The following is a 19011-nucleotide window of genomic DNA, read 5'->3' as shown; positions in this document are numbered from 1 at the left end:
ATCGACGCGTCAATTCATTGATTGCCGACTGTCGATAAAACCAGAGGGCCTCTTCTTGGCTCCGACCTCCATGGAGGCTGCGTCGTCGACCTCTTCCTGGCCGAGCAACACGCTCTCGTTCAAGCGGCAGTCGGACCTGTGGTACTCTGATGGGAACCTGATCATCGTCGCGGGCGCGGGCGGGCTGGGGTTCCGGGTGTACGCGCAGTTCCTGGCGGCCAAGTCGAAGACGTTTGCGGAGATGCGCCCGACGGACGTGATCGAGGGCATCCCCGCGGTGCGCCTCGACGACGCGGAGGACGACGTGGAGCAGTTCCTCAAGGCCATCTTCGACACAGAGTGCGTGTCATTATTTCTCTTTTTTATTTGGCTAATTGATATAGCCACTTCATGCCCCCGCCGTCGCCGACAAAGCTGAGCACGGTCCTCGCGGTGCTGAGGCTGAGCCACAAATACGATGTGCAGTTCCTTATCCGGCGCGCGCTGCGCCATCTGAACGCGGTCTACCCGACCACCCTGTCCGAATTCCTCGCGATCCCCTCGCCATCACACCTCGAGTACCCCGAGCCGCGCCTCGCGGGGCACGTGCGCGCGCTAAAAGCGGCAATGGACGTCGACGCGCAGTGGCTGTTCCCCGCGATCCACTACTCCATCTCGTGCTCCCCATTACGCTCGATCCTCGCCACGCAGCCGTCGTGGTCCGCGCTGTCTGAGCAGACGCAGTTCTTCATCGTGACGAAGCACGCGTGGCGGCTGCACCGCTTCGAGAAGGTGCACGAGGGCCCGCTCAACCCCGTCGACGAGGCCACGTGCGCCGACCCCCGCGCCTGTCTCCGCACCCAGGCGACCTACGCGACCCGCCTCGTCGCCATCATCGGCCGCGACCAGCCCCTCGACGCCATCCGCTTCTGGGACGAGCCCGGCATCGAGGGATACCTCAAGCGGAGATGCGACAACTGCGCGAAGGGCATCAGGGAGCGCATCAATATTATGCAGGGCATGGTCTGGGACGCCCTCCCCCGCACCTTCGAGTTCCCCGAGTGGAAGATCCTCGTCAACATGCGCGACCTCGCCATGGCCCGTGTGGATTAGCTCTGGCAGATTCTTTGTCTTTCTCTGAAAAACATGCTAATATGTGACCAAATTGTGACCAGGCATATCTGGCCTGTTTTGTTAAAAAAAAAATCAGGCCTCTGCCCGGATTCTGCCCCACATTCCAAAACACGTGACTACTAGGACAAAATCCGGGCAGCCATCAAACTGCCCAAGGTTACTGGTGTGTAGAGTAAATTCCAGTTAATGTATAGTGTTATACCAGTGTACCCTCAAGTCAAGTGCATAAGCTCATCAAGGCATTTGCAAACCATTCTTGCTGGATTTGACTGTAACTGACCATGATAATAAGTACATGACCATTACCTTCATAAGTTATTTCTAATTTAAAAAAGTTACATGCCTATAGGCAATGGCCTCATCTAGGTAGTGCAAATAGTTAGGTACTTACTGTCATAGTCTGCTACAGCTTAACCTATACAAAAATACAGAATACAGTGACTATTGTTTTTTTAACTGCTTTTCCAAAAAAGGCAATCACTAATAAATGCCACATAAGTCCCAGTATGTAACTTTTTTTAAGTTGGGAATGCCTAGGGCTGTAGACCATACCGTATACGGCTACGGCCATGTACAGTACGGCCTCTGACGGCGGCGGGACAGCCCCACGCCGGACCGTAAGCCCTCGAGTTCAAGGCGCTTACGGTACGGGATGGTGCCGTCACACTGTATTACAGTGACAGTACGGCCGGCCAGGTCACACGGTGTGACCTGAGCCAAAGTCGAGCTCCGAGCGACCGGGCCGGGTTGGGCGATAGTGCCAAGCATTTGCCTGCAGTGCAGGGCCACCTGAGTGCTGGCCTGGCCGTCTTGGCTGACCACCAACAGCCGTTGGGCCCTAGCAACGGGCGCCTGGGGGTCCGATACCAGATGGATCGTCGATCTCCGGATCAAATCCCGGGCTAGCCGAGGTACGCCGTATATATGGCTACCGTCCCCGTATACGGGACGGCCCTTACGGCGTCACCGACGTCCCATCGCCGTACCGTCAACTCGGTCCCCAAGGGGGTGTTGACGAGCGATGGCGCACCAGGTATTTCTTTATCTTATCTTATCTATTTGCTTATATAGCTACTTCTCCTGTCCATCACCCTCAGTCTCTTACCACGACGACTGAGGGTGAGTCTCCTTATCCATACTTACTTGTCGGGCTACTTACCACTACCATTAGCTTACTTCTGTTTCTTTACAGGTACTAATATGAGTCTCTTACCACGACGACTGAGGCTTAAGTACTTCTGTTTCTTTACAGGGGGCTGATGGTATGGTTACGGCCGACGGCAACGGCCTACAGCCCTAGGAATGCCTCATGGAGGTAACATATAATTTTATAGTATCATAGTTAGTTCCAGTCAAATCCACCGAGAAAGACAGTGTAAATATCAATTAACTATCTATATACACTGAATGGCTGTATGATATTGCATAGATAGTGTTGAATTCACCTACTATACTGGAGTATTGTGAATGTGATGCTAAGTTTGTAAGTATAAGAGTAGGTAATATATTGTTTCATATTATGATTTGATATTTTCACATGGCTACTACAGCTCTGTCATATGAGGACAACATTGATGATCTCAGTTAAAGTTACTGAAAAAGATTAGAGCTGCCAGAAGCCACCAAGGCTACATATGGACTGATATACTTAGTCACCAAAACAGTCAATCAACAGATATTGTGTAGATCAGGAGGACAAGGACTCAATCTTTATATGGATTATGGATATGGATATTATTAATAACTGAAGTATTTGATATGTTTGAGTGCCGGCCTGGATGATGAACTTGAACCGGCTCGGGCCACTTATGATTTACAGAGAAGTCGCACTGTTATGCAGAAAAGTCGCGCACTGCAAAAAAGTCGCGTGCTGATAGATAAATGTGTCGCTGAACATTCACGCAACTCTTCTGCAAAGTTTGTCATAAATTTTATTGCGCTACCGAAAATGTGCAGAAAAATCGCGCAAAACGCGAAAATTGTTACAATATGTAGTGGGGGAATATTTCCCCAAAGTGGCGTTGATCTCGCCAGCGCGATCCGGGCCGAGGAGTGCTCCATCCACGGTCAAGCGCTGCAGCGACGGGACGACAAAAGACTGCAGATGATCGGTGGGCGGCGCGAAGATATACGCAGACACGGGCAGCGGGTAGACGGTCAGGACGAGGTGCTGGAGCCGCGGCAGGCGGATATCGGGCTCAGGCTGCGCGGCCGCGGGCGGCTCTTCGAGGTCGCACAGAGACAGTTCGCAGTAGATGAGATTGGGCGTCTGCTGGAGAGCGGGCGTGCAGATCCTTGCAGACCAAGGCGAGCACCGTCAACTGGTGCCATGGGAGCAGCCACACAAATGTGTCGAAGTCACGTGCATGAATTTCTTCATTGACAAATGAAGAAGTCCTTGTTGTTCTCTTCCTTATTGTTCGTCTGTGTGTCCATGGCCCAGCCTGCTTCTCTTACAGACTATCTCACTCAACCCGTTCTCAAATGGTCGCCAATGACGAATTGGGCCACTACATCCCACAAACAGGTGCATTTGCGGTCCTCACAATTGACCCTGTAGCTTGTGTGGACTACCTCGAAGACCCAGAAGCAGCTGCTGCATGCTCCCTGCTTGTGAGTAGAGGCTACGTCGTCTATATACGCGGTGTAAGTCCACGCGAGTCCACGCGTTGCCCACTGACAATCGTTTTGCTTACTAGTGGGGGCCGCTATTCGATCCGCGCGCCCCTTTTCCGTGAAGAACGGCCATACTTCGTTATGCGAGGAGTCCCACAGGACATCCCAGACCAATGCATCGAGGCGCGCATGTCCGTTCCCATTACCCCCCCAGTCGCGCTCCATCGCCGACCACCCCTCTGGTCGGCACCCGCTCAAGATATCTGGCCCAGGCAGCCCGTTTCCGTGGCCGGACTGTTACTTATCCGCGTTTTCCCACGTGTCTGTGCGCTGTGCCAATGTGTTGACTGTGGATCCTATGGTATGCGAGCTGGACAAAATGGAGCGATTTCGGTTCATTCATCTAGTTGGCGATGACAAAGAGCGGCTGGACGAGCTCAGGGCGGCCCAACTGGAGGCTGCGAATCCCGGAATGCACACAGACCCTGTCAGTGCAAGTGATGCTACTGCATCCAGCGAGGATGTGGACTCAGAAGATGATGTTGAAGAGGAAATAGAGGAGGAGGAAGCTGTTGCCGTTTTCCGTGGCCTCTTTGCCAACCAGGCTTCAGAGCACCTGCCCGCAGTGAAATTCACACATGATCTGTCTCAAGTGAAAGAGTTCAACGACCCCAAAGGGTACTTCCAAGAGCTGGCCGTCATTGCCCAGTACGTCCTTCAATGCTCACGTATGAGCCATTCCTATGTAGCTCCAGAATAATCAGGGCCTCGCTGGCGCGGAAGGAAGCAGCCAAGGCCCTCATATCTCAGAAGGATGCAGCGCGTTATAACGAGAAAACAGGTATGTCCGAATTTTCTTATTATTACTTCGTGCTCATCCGTCCTAGCCGAATTGCTGCAGGCTCATCAAGCCTCTCAGAGCCCCGATGTTTCTGTCGGTTCAAGTCAGGCTCATGCATCGCCTGCTTTGGCAGGCAAGCGACCACTGATTCCTCGAGCTCGGTTTTCGCGAGTCGGGCGTCTGCATTGCGCGGATTAAGAAGCGTCTTGGTCGGATTATATGTCGATCTATTGACTCGCATGATGCACAACTCTATTCGCCGGGGTGGTCTGCTAAGTAGTAGTACCGTGCATGCTTGTAATGACTTGATTCTTGAAAGCTAACATTGACTCGGCAAGGAGCCACTGAGAATAAGGTCAAAAGCCCGTTGTTCTATTCGTAGTACAAGAGCAGCAGGAAACAAATACCGAGTCACGTGCATTCGTCCTTGTTGTTCTCTTCCTTATTGTTCATCTGTGTGTCCATGGCCCACACCGCTTCTCTCACCGACACACTCACCCACAACACTCTCATACCATGACCGCACGAGCGAACGACGCCTTGGCGGACTACATCCCGCAACCCGGTGCATTCGCGGTGCTCACCGTCGATCCTGTCGCCTGTGTGGCCTTTCTCGCGGACCCGGGAGGCGACGGCCGCCTGCGCGCGCCTCCAGAGCAAGGGCTACGTGGTGTATATGCGCGCGGTAGGTCGATGCTGTTCTGCGCGGCTTCTCACCTGACCTGCTTACTTTAGTGGGGGCCGCTGCTGGACCCGCGGGCTGCCTTCCGCGAAGAGCGGCCGTACCTCGTGATGCAGGGTGTCCCCGCAGGACATCCCGGCGCAGTGCAACGAGGCAGGGATGTCCATTCCCATCACACCCCAGTCCCTCGCCGGCGCCGACCGCCAACCACTCAAGATATCGGGCACCCCATTTCCCTGGCCGGACTGCTACCTCTCCGCGTTCGTGTACGTGTCCGTGCGCTGTGCGAATGTGCTGAGGGTGGACCCCCGTGGTGTCCCAGCTCGACGAAAACGAGGAAATCCGGTTCATTCGGCTGGCCAGACGCGATACGAATCTTCGGGCCGACCTCAGAGCGGCGGCGCAGGCGGAGAACGCGGGCGCGGGTGCCGATGACCACAGCGATTTCGGACTCCGCTGCCGATGCTGACTCGGATGGTGGAGCTGAAGAAGGGATCGACGAGGAGGAAGCTGCCGCCATCTTCCGCGGCCTGTTCGCCAACCAGACTTCGGAGAACCTGCCCGCGGTGACGTTCACACATGATCTGTCGCAGGTGAAGGAGTTCAACGACCCCAGAGGGTACTTTCAGGAGCTTGCCGCTATTACCGAGTAGGTTGCGCAATGCTCATCGGTATGATAGCAATCTTCTCATGCAACTCTAGAATTGTGAAAGCCTCGCTAGCGCGGAAGGAAGCAGCGAAAGCTTCTGTCGCCGAAAAAAGACGCCGCGCGTTATGACGAAAAAATGGGTATGTCCGAATTTTTCTTATTACTATTCCATGCCCATGCGTTCTCGCCGAGTTGCTGCAGGCTCATCAAGCCTCTCAGAGCCCCGATATCTCTGTGGGCTCAAGTCAGGCTGATGCCTCGCCTACTTTGACAGGCAAGCGACCACTGATCCCTCAAGCTCGGTTTTCGCGAGTTGGCGCCTGCATTGCGCGGATAAAGACGCACCTTCGTCGGATTATATGCCAATCCATTGACTCGCATGATACATAAGCCATTCACCTTATTCGCTGGGGAGTTGGGAGGGTCTGCTACTATGTACCAATAGGAACGAGTACTTTCTTATGCATGCTTGTGATGGCTTGCAATGACTCGCGGGTGTTACCTAGAGCGCCCGGAAAGGCGACTCGGAAACTGAGATCAAAATTCGACATCCCAAAAAATGCCAGGCGCGCCGGCGGCCCGCTATGCGCGGGCGGGGTTCACAAACATCCAGATTTGACTGTTCAGCTTATTCTCTTCCCTAGCTACCAATTTCCCCCAATTGCAACCCTGTTGTTGTTGTGTTATAGGAATAACTCCAATCGGATAGCTACTACTTACTAGTAGCCTACTAGTACTGTAGGTCGGACACATACACTAACATACACTACACTCCAAGTCCGACACAGATCCACGAGCAGGGTAACCATGAGAGTCAAGAGCTTATGTATTGTGGTCTATCGGCTGGCACATAATACGACGAAGGACCCTCTTGATCCGCACAATGCAGACGCCAACGCTCGAAAACCGAGCGCCGCGATCGAGAGACGCTGTCAGTGGCGGTTTTTCTGCCCAAGACGAGCCGGTATCCTGACTAGCAACAGGATCATCAGGGCAATAAGAAGCTTGATGAGCTCGCAACAACTCTGCTAGAAAAGGTCGATATGGAGTCGTGAAGTTAGGAGCACTTGCACATACCCGTTTTCTCGTCATAACGCGCTGCATCCTTCCGATTAATAAGATCCTTGGCTGCTTCCTTCCGTGCCAGCGAGGCTTTGATTATCCTGAAGCTGTATAAGAGAATTACAATTTATCAGTATTGGATGACCCACTCGGCAATGACGGCAAGCTCTTCAAAGTAACCTTTGGGGTCGTTGAACTCCTTTACTTGAGAAAGATTATGTGTGAATTTGACCGCGGGCAGGTGCTCTGAAGCCTGGTTGGCAAAGAGGCCATGGAAAACGGCAACAGCTTCTTGCTCGTCCATCTCTTCGACTTCATCAGCGGAGTCCACATCAGCCTTGTCAGCCGCAATATCATCGTTGGCAGTCGCCGAGTCGGTGTGCATCCCAGGATTCTGAGTTGGTGCCTTCGCTTCCTCCGCATCATACCGAAGGTTGCCCCGCCGCTCTTCGTCGTCGCCGATTAGACAAATGAACCGAAACTGCTCGTCCTCGTCAAGCTCGTAAACCACGGGGTCCACAATCAAGACATTCGCACAGTGCACAGAAACTTGTGTAAATGCAGACAAGTAGCAGTCCGCCCATGGCAATGGGTTGCCCGATATCGCGAACGGCTGGCGGCCGGAGGGGTGGTCGGCGATTGCGAGGGACTGGGGCGTGAGCGGAATGGACATGCGCGCCTCGATGTATTGGGCTGGGATGTCCCGCGGGACGCCCCTGCAGCACGAAGTAGGGCTGCTCTTCGCGGAAGGGGTCGCGCGGATCGAACAGTGGCCCCGACTATGAGCAGTTAGTAACAGGAAAGTTAAAGCCGCAGCGACTTACGCCAGGTACGTATACCACATAGCCTTTGCTCGTGAGCAGGGCACATGCAGCAGTTGCTTCCGGGTCCTCGAGATAGTCCACGCAGGCTACAGGATCAACGGTGAGGACCGCAAATACACCTGTTCCGGGAATGTAGTCGGCCAAGTCGTCGTTTGCGGCCATATCCATATAGTAGGGGGGCAAGTTTTGGTGGGCTTGAGAAAGAAGTAGTGTGGGCCATGGACACACAGACGAACAATAAGTAGTAAGAGAAGAACAAGGACGTCTTGAATTGACATTTGTGCACGTGACTTCAGCAGATGGCTCTTCCAAGGCTCTATGCGTGGATAGTTGCAATATTACTACTTATAGCGGGCTCGTCACTTGGGGGTTACACTTGCAGTAACAGACGACTTCTCATAACTTCCAGCAAAAAACAGTCTCTCGCAGCAAATGAAGTCAACGGCTTATGGATTTCAGAAGGGGAGATTATGAATAACATATAATACGGCGAAGGTGCTTCTTGATCTGCGCAATGCAGACACGAGCTCGCGAAACCCGAGGGGTCAGTGGTGGCTTCAAGTTGCCCACCGAAGCGGACGAGGCATCATCCTCACTTGCACTGACGTGGACAGGAGCATCGGGGCCATGAGAGGCTTGATGCGCCTGCAGTAACTCGGCTAGAACGCATGAGCATGGAATGACACTAAAAATCTCGTGGCATACCCGTTTTCTCATTATAATGCGCTGCATCCTCCTGGGATATAAGCGCTTTGGCTGCTTCCTTCCGCGCCAGCGAGGCCCTGATTATTCTGAAGCTACATAAGAATGGCTCAGACATGAGTAGTGAAGGACATACTCAGCGATGACAGCAAGCTCTTCAAAGTACCCTTTGGGATCGTTGAACTCCTTTACTTGAGACAGATCATGTGTGAATTTCACTGCGGGCAGGTGCTCTGAAGCCTGGTTGGCAAAGAGGCCGTGGAAAACGGCCACAGCTTCGTGCTCGCTCATCTCTTCGACCTCATCAGCGGAGTCCCCATCATCGTTGTCAGTCGCGACATCATCGGTGGGAGTCGCTGGGTTGGTAGGATTCTGAGTTTGTGCCTTCGCCTCCTCCGCATCATACCGAAAGGTCGCCCCGCCGCTCTGCGTCGTCGGCGATCAACCCAATAAACCGAAACTGCTCGCCCCGGTCGAGCTCGTAAACCACGGGGTCCACGATCAGGACATTCGCACAGCGCACAGACACCTGCGTAAACGCGGACAGGTAGCAGTCCGGCCAGGGCAGTGGGTTGCCCGATATCGCGAACGGCTGGCGGCCGGAGGGGTGGTCGGCGACGGCGCGGGACTGGGGCGCGAGCGGAATGGACATGCGTGCCTCGATGTATTGGTCCGGGATGTCCCGCGGGACGCCCTGCAGCACGAAGTAGGGCTGCTCTTCGCGGAAGGGGTCGCGCGGATCGAACAGCGGCCCCGACTACGGAGAGTTAGCACCTAAGTGCGCTACCGGAACCCTTACGTAGCACCTTGTTAGGTATACTATTTTGTAGGTAATTAATAGACCTAAAAGGATCTGGTAGCCGGGAGCCAGGAGGCAGTCCGCGCCTTTTTGGATCTGTAGCGGAGCCACCTGCGGCTCCCAGTCTGCGCCACCACACTGCAATCCAGAGATTGTACAAAAAACATGTCATTGATTTCAAGAAAAATATACAGTTCACTACAACGCACAGCAATACAGACAGATATCAGAGCAGAGTCCAAAACACATCAAGAAAAGCAAACGAGAATCTAAATTTTGCCCGCAGCCGCCAACAAATCCAAGAACACCATCTGCGAGTCTACGCTCATCCTGCCAAGGTAGTAGCTGTTCTTCGCCTCATCGAATGTATCCCACTGTCGAGCGAGAGTCTGAAGGAGTGCCATTGACGATGAGCTGGTCCCAGTGCTTGGACCAGCGACTGGAGGGGGGCTGGGTGCCGACCGGGCTTGACGATTCAATGAAGGGCCCAGACGGGATGGTCCAGCGACTGGGGGGGGACTCGGGGCAGGACGGGCTTGACGATCGGCTGAGGTGCCTGCTCGGGATGGTCCAGCGACTGGGGGGGGACTTGGGGCAGGACGGGCTTGACGATCGGCTGAGGTGCCTGCTCGCGAATCACGAGGTGCGGCGGTTTGGATGAATGTCTTGCCAGTGGTGGGCCTGGCTTTTGTGGGCGGCGCAGCAGCTTTCCGCGACAGCAGGTCAACAGCACCATGGGGGCTGGACAGCAGGCGCACCCTCGTGGCGAGCTTTGCTGCTTCCAGCATGCGTATTTGCGGCGTCGTATGTGGACTTGGGAGCCGGCACGGGGACTTGTGGCAGCACCCGCTCGTAGCGAGCTCTGTCAGCTCCGACAACGGTGTCGCGCTTATTCGCGGGCTCAGGTTTGAGCTTTTGAGCCACAGCGGGGGCTTGTACTCCCGGCTGATCGTGATTGCCATGCAGAGTCGTGCTAGTTCCCCGAGGAGCCTTCGGTGGAGTCGTGATCTCCACAAAATCCATCAGCTGACGTCAGCGCTTTTCGTTGGGCGGAGCAGAGAGGGGCGCGCCAGCTCGTCGTTTGAGATTCGTTAGCGGTCTTCCACCTCGAGGTGAAGGCGAGGAATAATGGTCAGACTCGTCGTCAGAGTCATCAGCCTGAGAGTGACGATGATGCTTGGAGGCTCCGCTCTGATGCTTGGAGCCTCCGCTCGGCCGCGCAGTAGGTAGGTAGGCTACCCCCTCCAATCTGAACCGTCTGTTGACGCGAAAGTCCTCGTTTGTCTTTGCCGTTGACAGGTTGCATTTCAACGTCTTCATCGGTAACCGGTGTCGGTTGCTTTTTCTTGCGACCAGCGACCTTGGGAGCAGCATGTCGAGCGGGATTCGTGCGAGATTTTTGTGGCCAGGGAATAAATTCGCGATCCTCTTCGCTATTGCCCACACTAAGATCCCCCATCTGGATATCTCCATCAGCATCGCGCTGCGTGTCGTACTCGGAGTCATCCACTGCGGATGCGGTCTCTTGAGCCTCTTCCTCCGATGAAGCCTCCGCTTTCCGACCAGCCCCTTTCTTCCCCTGCCCAACCTTCTTACTAGTTTTTCCCTCCTTCTTCACAACAACAGGCGGGGCTTTGATGAGCATGTTCTTGTTTCCATTGGAGGGGTTGGGGTTGAGCTCCAAGTCGTAGGAGCAGAGCCACATATATCCACTGGCGTCAAGATGTTGGAGGCCATGACCGTTAGAAGAGCGCCAGAATTTGCGTAGAACTGTATCGTCTGTGGTGTCTGGTGGTCTACGCGAGTAATTGCGACGGAGAATAACAAGCAACCCTATTTAAGACGTTAGCAAGTAATAGCAAAAAAAAAAAAAACGTGCCTGAAGTATCAGTGATCGTTTCGGGAATCCATTCGAATCGCAAGCCACCGAACCGATGGAGGCTCCTAGCCTTTGCTGCAGCCATGAGCCCTCGACGATGCTTGAGGGTGAGGGATGTTATGCCCTTCCCCGACGTGTACTCGTTGGGGAGCCATGTGCGCGTGGGATAGTTGTATATACGCACGCGATGGGCGCCAAAAATATGCGCCAGGAGTTGCCACGCAAATCTCCCGTTGCTATACGCTCGAAAGACGTCTATCCCAAGATCCTCTATGCTTGCGTTCGACAAGATATCACGCAGCTTGTTAGCTCCTTCAGTACCAGACAGTTCGGAGGCGGGGAAGTCGATTTCGTCATTAGAGTCCTCGGAATCAGAGAGGGAGCGGGCTTTGGCTTTTCCTTTGCCCTTGGCCTTGGTGCTGAGAGCAGATGCGGGAGCTCGCTTTATCACACCAGCCTTCTTGCCTCCTCGAGCCTCCTTGGTTGCGCCACCACTGTCACCTCGAGCCTCCTTGATTACGCTACCAGGAGTGCCGCTGCCGAGAGCCTCTCTGAAGGCAGTTGCTATCGGCGCAACTTCGCTTTTGCTGTAATTTATTTAAGCTAAGTCATCAAGGCAGCCGTCGTGAAACTTACTATGCGATTGACTGATAGACAGCTATAATATCGTCGGAGTCGCAATGCATTACATCGAAGATCTGTAGAGTCGTGAGCCGTTTATGGTAGCCAAACAGCAAGGAGCTTACCCCTTCAAGCTGATCAGTTGTATGCATCCAACCAAGGTCCTTATCCTGATGGATTATTGGCCCCACAACCACAGCGATACCCTGGAATCCGAAGCGCTGCACGCGATCAAGCTGGAAGATGTTTAAGTCAGTGTAGAATAGATGCGGAAATAGATAAACATACCGAGGCCTTGCAATCTTTGACAACACGGTTGAACGACACTCGTCGGGACTGCTGCGTTGACTGGCCAGCGTTGTTAGCAGTGACGGCCAGGTAGGTCCGAAGGATTTCGTTGGCTCCAGACTCTTTGCTGAACACGTTGTAAGCGAGGCGGATGTCAGCTTGCGTCATGTCGAAGTCCGCGTCGATCATTTTTGTCGCGTCTTCGGGGTCCTCCATCTGGGGAGGCTTAAAGTCTGGGTAGACTCTTTGCATCTCGCGAAGGCGGTGTTGGGGATCTGCGACGAAGCTCTGATAAATGTTCCAGGAATTGGGTGCACGCGCAGGTGTGCCGTCGAGCATCTTGATCAAAATATCTTGAATGTGCGCGGCATCGAGGCCGGTCTGGTTCGACGCTTCGCTGATGAGGTCTACAAGTTTATCGAATACGGAGGTGATGATTTCGTTATGTTCTTTGGAGCGAGCACCTTTGGGTTTGACATTCGGCGGTTTCGGAATGGAATGCTTTGCAACCCAGTCTTCGGGCGCTGGCGGTAAGGAGACCTCTTCAAAACCGCCTTGGGCGTGAAACTCCTCCAGCTTTCCAAGAAAATGTTGAGGTTAGATGGGTTGGACGAGACGTTTAGTCGGCGAAGGTGTAGGCGGTGCAGAAGTGGCGCGAGATGGAGCCGGACGGTGACCTGGAGCAAAATCTGCCCAGCGAACAGCGCGTTTTGACGCTGGGGGAGCTGCAGCTGGTGCTTTCTCCGGTTCCACATCAAAGGTCTGATCAGCCCCATGCGCAAGAGCAGGCGGTAGAACGGCATCAGGAGAGGGAGGTGGTGGTAGCAGACGAGAGGCTGATTGGGAAATGGGAGGCTCCTCTTCGACCTGTTTGAGCATATGTCGAGCCTGCTTCAACGCGTGGAACTCGGGATTGCCAGCACCGCGTCGAGAGAGCGGGATATTGGAGCGCAACCGAGTGGAACGCTGGTCTTCAGGAGACAAAGGCGCTGGATTGCCACGTCCACCTCCTTGCTGGTCATCAGGGCCACCAAGCTGGTCATCTTCGTTTTGCTGAGCGCGCAAGGGTGAGTTGTCGGAGAAGGGGTCCTCATCTTCTTCTTCGAAGCCCCGTCCACCTCCTCTCTGCTCAAGGATATAGTCGGGTCGAAGGATGTTGTCAAAGGGGGAAGGGCGGTCGAGAAATCGAGCCTCTTCGATGGTATCGATGTGTGGGAGGCTAATGCTGCCTGGCTCAAGGTCCATACTCATGTCGTCCGATCCGCCAAGTGCAGGAATGGAATAGTTGAGAGATGAGACAAATCTTCGACCACCCAATGATGGAATTGAAGAGAAACTTTGAGTGCCCCAAGTGGCTATGTCACTCTCGCCCAGCTGCTCTGAGTACGACTGCCCGCTGGATGGCAAAAGCGGTGCTTGATTTTTGGTTGGTGTATGCGGAGGAGAAGTCCCGTTTTGATGACTTGACATCAGTATTCTGCTCGCAATGATAAGACAGCTCCAGAAAAAACAAGAGACACCTACGAAGCAGTGGGAGCAGACACGAAAGTAGTTTGAAGGTGACACAGCTGTTCTGGGAGATGATAAATGTTAGAACAATGAGTTGGTGAACGTGCTCACCTGTATCGAGCGTTTTGATGGCAACGTTGCGAGAAGCGGCACCGCCGCGAGAAGCGTCCAATCGACAGCAGAAGACAACCAAGAAAGAAGCCTTCAGGGGCTCGTTAGTGTATTCGAAGGAGGTATGAGATGCTGCACTTACTAGTGACCAGGAGCCTGACGTTGCGAGAAGCGGCACCGGCGCGAGAAGCGTCAATCGACAGCAGCAGACGACCAAGAAGTTGACCAAGGAGGAAGCCTTCAGGGGCTCGTTAGACAAGACAAGTAGGCGGGATGAGATGTACTTACTAGTGAGCAGGAGCCTGATGCCCAAGTAGCAAAAGCGGCGACGTGGCTTTTTTTGAGGATGCCCTGCAGCCTGTGAGCAGTTAAATTCAAGTAAAATGGGATTGAGCACCTTCAGAGAGCTCCCGCTGGAAAGAGAGGCTGTTGTGCTGGCGTCGATTGCGAGACCGACGACTGTCGTGCAAGAGGAAGGAGGAAGAAAATTTTTGGAGCACGTGAATGGGTGGCGCCACTGATTCGTTGAGCCGGCGAAGAGGAGGGTGTAGGCTCTGCGAGGCACCTGCAGAGGTTCCGCCGCCACCGCCCATCGTGTCGTTGAGAGCCAAAGTGAATTGTCACACTGTGACATCACCTCCCGAAAGTGCCTCCACTCGTTGATGCGTAGCATCTCAGTCCTGGCTAGTCAGCTCCTCGAAGCCCAAGAGGCTCCCAGAATAAAACTCGTATCACCAAGAGTCACCTCGAACTCACCACCTACCGCATGAATTCTTTCCAGGAAAGCTCCTGGACACTTCAGGTAAGTGTCCGATACTTTCTACCCGCTTCTCCCGGCATTTTGGAGAAGAAATGTACAGCAGGCAGAAATACTGATCAATGGCGTTACTCGCCACAATACAGACTTACCACACACCATCACCACTTCGTATGGGACGCCGAAAATTGTACTCTACTCCAGAAGAACAGGCTCAGGCACGACAACGCTACGACCGAGCATATAATCAAAGCGCACGGTGGGTCAATCTATTGTGTTTCTGTTTTCTGGCTGATAAAATACAGCAGAAAAATAGTCCGCGCTGAACAGAATGCGCTACGAAACCGGCGCAAAGTCGCATTACACTCGATATCACGCTTGCCAGCTCTTGCTGACAACATAATCACATTCTCGCGGCGACCACTACCAGAAACAGACCAGCTTTTCCAAGATCTCATGGCAACTCCAATCTCTCCAGACGAAACTGCAGTGACTCCATGGAAGGCTACCCCTCCGTTCACCATCGATGAGGCCACACTCAATCTGAAGGGCAGCGCTATACGGAAGCTTGCGATCTTGCTCCACGCTGTCCGTTTCCGCGATCAAATCAATCGCGACCATCGCCTCCAACACGATGTCGGGAAACTAGGGTACAAACGGGTAGTGGATAAGCTGCGTGAAGAGGTCCGGTCTCGCGTTGCTTCATGGCACCACGTCAAGTCTCTTCCTTACAATCCCCTTACTCAACCATGTAGCTTTGCGATGTGGCAGTTGTTTTTGCAGTGGGAGGCCCGCGATATTGTTAACTTGTACTATCTCAAATTCCTCGAGGTGTAGCTACTTGTTCAACCTGAAAGCACTAGTTTTACAAAAAAAAGCACGAATAGAACCAATTTGCTCCTCAGTGAGATCAATAGCAGTGAAGCCTCTAAGCACAGCTGAGATCATGCACAGAACCCAAATACCACAATCATAGCCATTGTGTTGTTGTGCTGCTCCCTAGTTCTAGATGTCAGTGTATGTAAATAATAGTAGAGGCTCCCTCACCATCTCAAATAATGGATGTGCAAGCCAGGGTTTTGTTTGCTGCAGATGAGACAATGGATGACCATGTGCTCTTGCCAGTCTAGTCATGGCAGCTAAGAGCTTCATAAGATCCTACAAAGAGTATTAATGATATCAGATATGAGCAGAAAACACGCACTGGAAGATCAGAGCTCCACCCAGCCATCTCAGCAAAACTATCATAGAAGAACAGCATCTGCTCCTTGGGGGAGGCAATAGCAAAAGACCCAGTGTTGCTGTTGTCTCCGATGAATAGGAATGAGCCAGAGCTCCTTGTTCCAATATTCTGTTGGAGCCAAATGGTGCCAGAGAACAGAATCATTGGTGTCATACTGGACTCTGTGAAGATCAAGAGTACTCAGTAGTGCACAAGAGATGTCAGGGGAAGCAAAATTTTTCATAACCAAGGCAGCAACACCATTGAGACAGAAATTGTTGAGCCATCGAGTGCGATGTTGGAGGCGTTTGAGGTCCTCGGAGTCGATATGGAGCTTCCGCCCAACAGTGTCAACAATAGTTCGGGATGTGGGAGCATTCGGTATACTTGGGTTGTTGGTTGCATATTCCTGTAAGACCTGGAAGAGATGTAGGTCTACTTGTCTGGGAGGCTACAAAAGATAAATCCAACAAATAACTCAAAACAAATAACTCACTGGTTGGACCTCAATCTTGAAAGTATAGTTAATATCCAGACCATCACCCTCTTCACTCTCAAAAATGAGTGCCTCATGTGCATCAATACTACCATCCACAGTGATATCCACACTAGGCTCTGACTCTTCTGGAAGTAAGTTAAAGGGTGCTACTTCAATGTCTTGATCATTGAGCTCATCAGATGGTTCCAGTATGATTTGGGTTGATGTAGGGAGAGAGTAAAGCTGAGGGGTTGGAGGGAGGGAGGGGGGAGGGGGAGGAGGCTCTTGGAGATAGAGGTGTTGGCATAGGTGCTGTTGGTCCTGTAAAACGGAGTGGACGGACAGAAGGTCCAGCTAAGCACTGGCCCCAAGATGCCCGCAAGATAGAGAGATATTCCCGTCGCTCACGCAAATATAAGTTGCAAGAGAGGCTCTATTGCCAAGTCAATCTTTACACTGGAAGGTGTAAGAGTCTAACCTTGGTAGTGTTCCATTGTATAGGTCAGAATTCTGTCCTCATCCTCTAACCACTGGTGCATGTTGCGACGCTCTGCTGCCAAGCGAACCATCTCCTCCTGACACCGATTGAGAGTAAGGAGGCTCCGAATACCTTGTCGGACATCTTCATCTTCGAGCCAGCGTGGCGGTCGTCCCTCTGATGGTGTGATCCAAACATCCTCATGCAAGGAAGTGTCCTCCCGGAGTGCACTGAGTTGAGTAGGAAGTGGATGTGGAACAGGAATATGGCAGTCTGCAGGTCGAAGTTGCTCAAACTCTGCACAATAATCATTGAACTTTTTGAGAGCCTTCATCAATGCGGGTTGCCGTTTGGTGATGGTAGAGCGAGTTGCCTGATATAACTTTGTTCCTAGATACTGTCAATAGAGGCTACCAATTGTAGACTGAAAATACCTAGAGGCTCCCGGCGGCCTGATACTGCTTGGTCGAGTGTCTCCCACTCTTGAAAAGACCCTACTGCCTTCCTCCGTATGCTAATCTTGAGGTCGCGCATCATCAGAAGTAGATGTGCAACCTCGGGAGAGAGACCTTGGAGTTCGGGATAGATTTTAGAAATGTTCAGTGAAGCATACAGTGCCTCAGCCTGTTTGGAAAGCTCTGAGTGGGTTGATTCGAGCTGGCGTAAAAGTTGTTGGGCATCGGAGGCAGTGGTGTCACCAGCTATTGTTGAACGAACCTCCAGAATCGACTTCTCGACAAGATCGATCTGAGCCTGTAGTGCAATCACTTTGTCGAGCTCACGCCGTAAACGCTTTGGAGCATCTACATAGAGTATTAGCAGAGCTCAGCGTAGCTCTAAGTGGCTACGCACGCCTACGGAGAGAGGTCTGTGAGGCTCTCTGAGCCTCCCATTCTGTTTGAAGCTCTGAAATTGGAACTCCAGCACGAATGAGATTGGCCCGAGCAGTCTTGAACTTGCTAGCATAGTTTTTAGACTCTTGTCGAACAATCCAATTTCCGAGATTGTAGAATCCATCTTCATTGACGAAGGCTACGTATTGGTCAATTGTCCAGATACGTCGTGAATTCTAGTTATGTCAGCAACAGGATAATAATATATCTAAAACATACCCATTGCCCACGAGTGATGGGAATAAGTTTTCGGATTCGTGACCAGAGACGCTCAATGCACTCGTTGTCTGTCAACCCCATTCCAACTACCATGCGTGGGTTGTATTTTAGCTGACAGCTCCATTCATGCCCATAAGCATGCATGGCATTGAGCACAAATGCGACGCGCTCCCGAACACCAGGATCAAGGATATTATACTGTGATAATGCATAAAACTCAATTGCAAATATGAAAAAAGACACTGACCAGAGTAAGAGTTCGATCGACAATACAGCCGACATCATACGCTTGACAGGCCGTAGCCTCCGAAGGAAGATGAGACAGCACTTCCTCCAGGAGGGCAATAATATAATGGTGGCGCTCTCCTGGAGTGTCAATATTGCATGTAAAGAGGACTTGGGAGTGGCGGCAGGTAAGCGCAAATATACCACTTGCATCATATCTTTTCGGATCCGCAAGTCTCTTCTTCTCGTTGGCAGCAGTCCAATTCTCTGAACACCCATCATCTGGTGCTGTGACCTGGACAGGTCGCTTCCTCGCCTCCTCCATTCGCACCTTGACCGCATCAACCTTGGCCTTAGGAACAAAGAATTTGGGATGATATCCTGTTGGCCCATCACCAGCAGAGCGCAGATGGCGGTAGCTGAAGCAGGCATCCCCAGCCAGCTGAACATCACCTCCGCTAACATATAAATCAGCTTATGAAACATTAACCACGTGGACTCGGAAACGTACACGCTGAGTGGACGGCCCCATTCTGTGCCACCAAAACACAACGGGCAGCGTTCGCGTAGGATTCGGTCTGCACGACCCCGTTGTAGTGTCCGTTGAGCTGTGGCATCGGAAGCTGGGAGCGGTGGAGCCGATGCCAATGGAGCTGCCGCGTGTCAAGTGCCGTGCAGAACAGAGGGGGTTTCTACTATAGCTAACAAGCCAGTAGCTGCCTGACACGAATGAACACAAGACCAACCGGACCGGAGCGGAGTCGGAGCGGAGCAAGGTCCGCGAGCGGAGTGAAATCCGGTTGAAGGACAAGAGAAGAGAGAAGAGTTTTCGGAGTCGTTCCGCACAGAGGAGGAGTGCAAGTAACGTTTATAATCAAGCTAAAGTACCGTAGCTACTTTAGCTGCTTAAATACTACAAGTAAGTAGAAAGGGAAGACCATAAGTAAGTACAAGGTACGGAGTGCATATGGAAAGTAACAAGCATAAGGACATACGGAGATATAAGTAACAAGGCGAAAGACATACAGAGTACAAGGTCGCCG

General features: G+C 52.6%; 2 protein-coding genes across 2 annotated transcripts; one reads left to right on the top strand and one right to left on the bottom strand.

Moving 5' to 3' along the window:
- Nucleotides 1-52: 52 nt before the first annotated feature.
- MIND_01306000 (uncharacterized protein) lies at nt 53-1092 on the top strand (the record flags this gene model as incomplete). Its single annotated transcript, XM_037369519.1, has 2 exons — nt 53-339; nt 384-1092. The coding sequence occupies exons 1-2, from the start codon at nt 71-73 to the stop codon at nt 1090-1092; spliced, it is 978 nt and encodes a 325-aa protein (XP_037214017.1). The 5' UTR covers nt 53-70.
- Nucleotides 1093-15697: 14605 nt separating this feature from the next.
- Nucleotides 15698-18500, bottom strand: MIND_01305900 (uncharacterized protein; the record flags this gene model as incomplete). Its single annotated transcript, XM_037369518.1, has 8 exons — nt 15698-16126; nt 16172-16299; nt 16632-17021; nt 17066-17434; nt 17484-17700; nt 17744-17941; nt 17991-18442; nt 18482-18500. 8 exons carry the CDS (start codon nt 18498-18500, stop codon nt 15698-15700), a joined length of 2202 nt encoding a protein of 733 aa, XP_037214016.1.
- Between the last annotated feature and the right edge of the window lie 511 nt (nt 18501-19011).

This window comes from Mycena indigotica, assembly GCF_014461135.1.
Source record: "Mycena indigotica strain 171206Taipei chromosome Unknown Mind.scaff0014, whole genome shotgun sequence".
Classification (NCBI taxonomy): Eukaryota; Fungi; Basidiomycota; class Agaricomycetes; order Agaricales; family Mycenaceae; genus Mycena; species Mycena indigotica.
The sequence above is the reverse complement of the archived record's forward strand: the minus strand, read 5'-3'. Positions and strand labels throughout refer to the sequence as shown.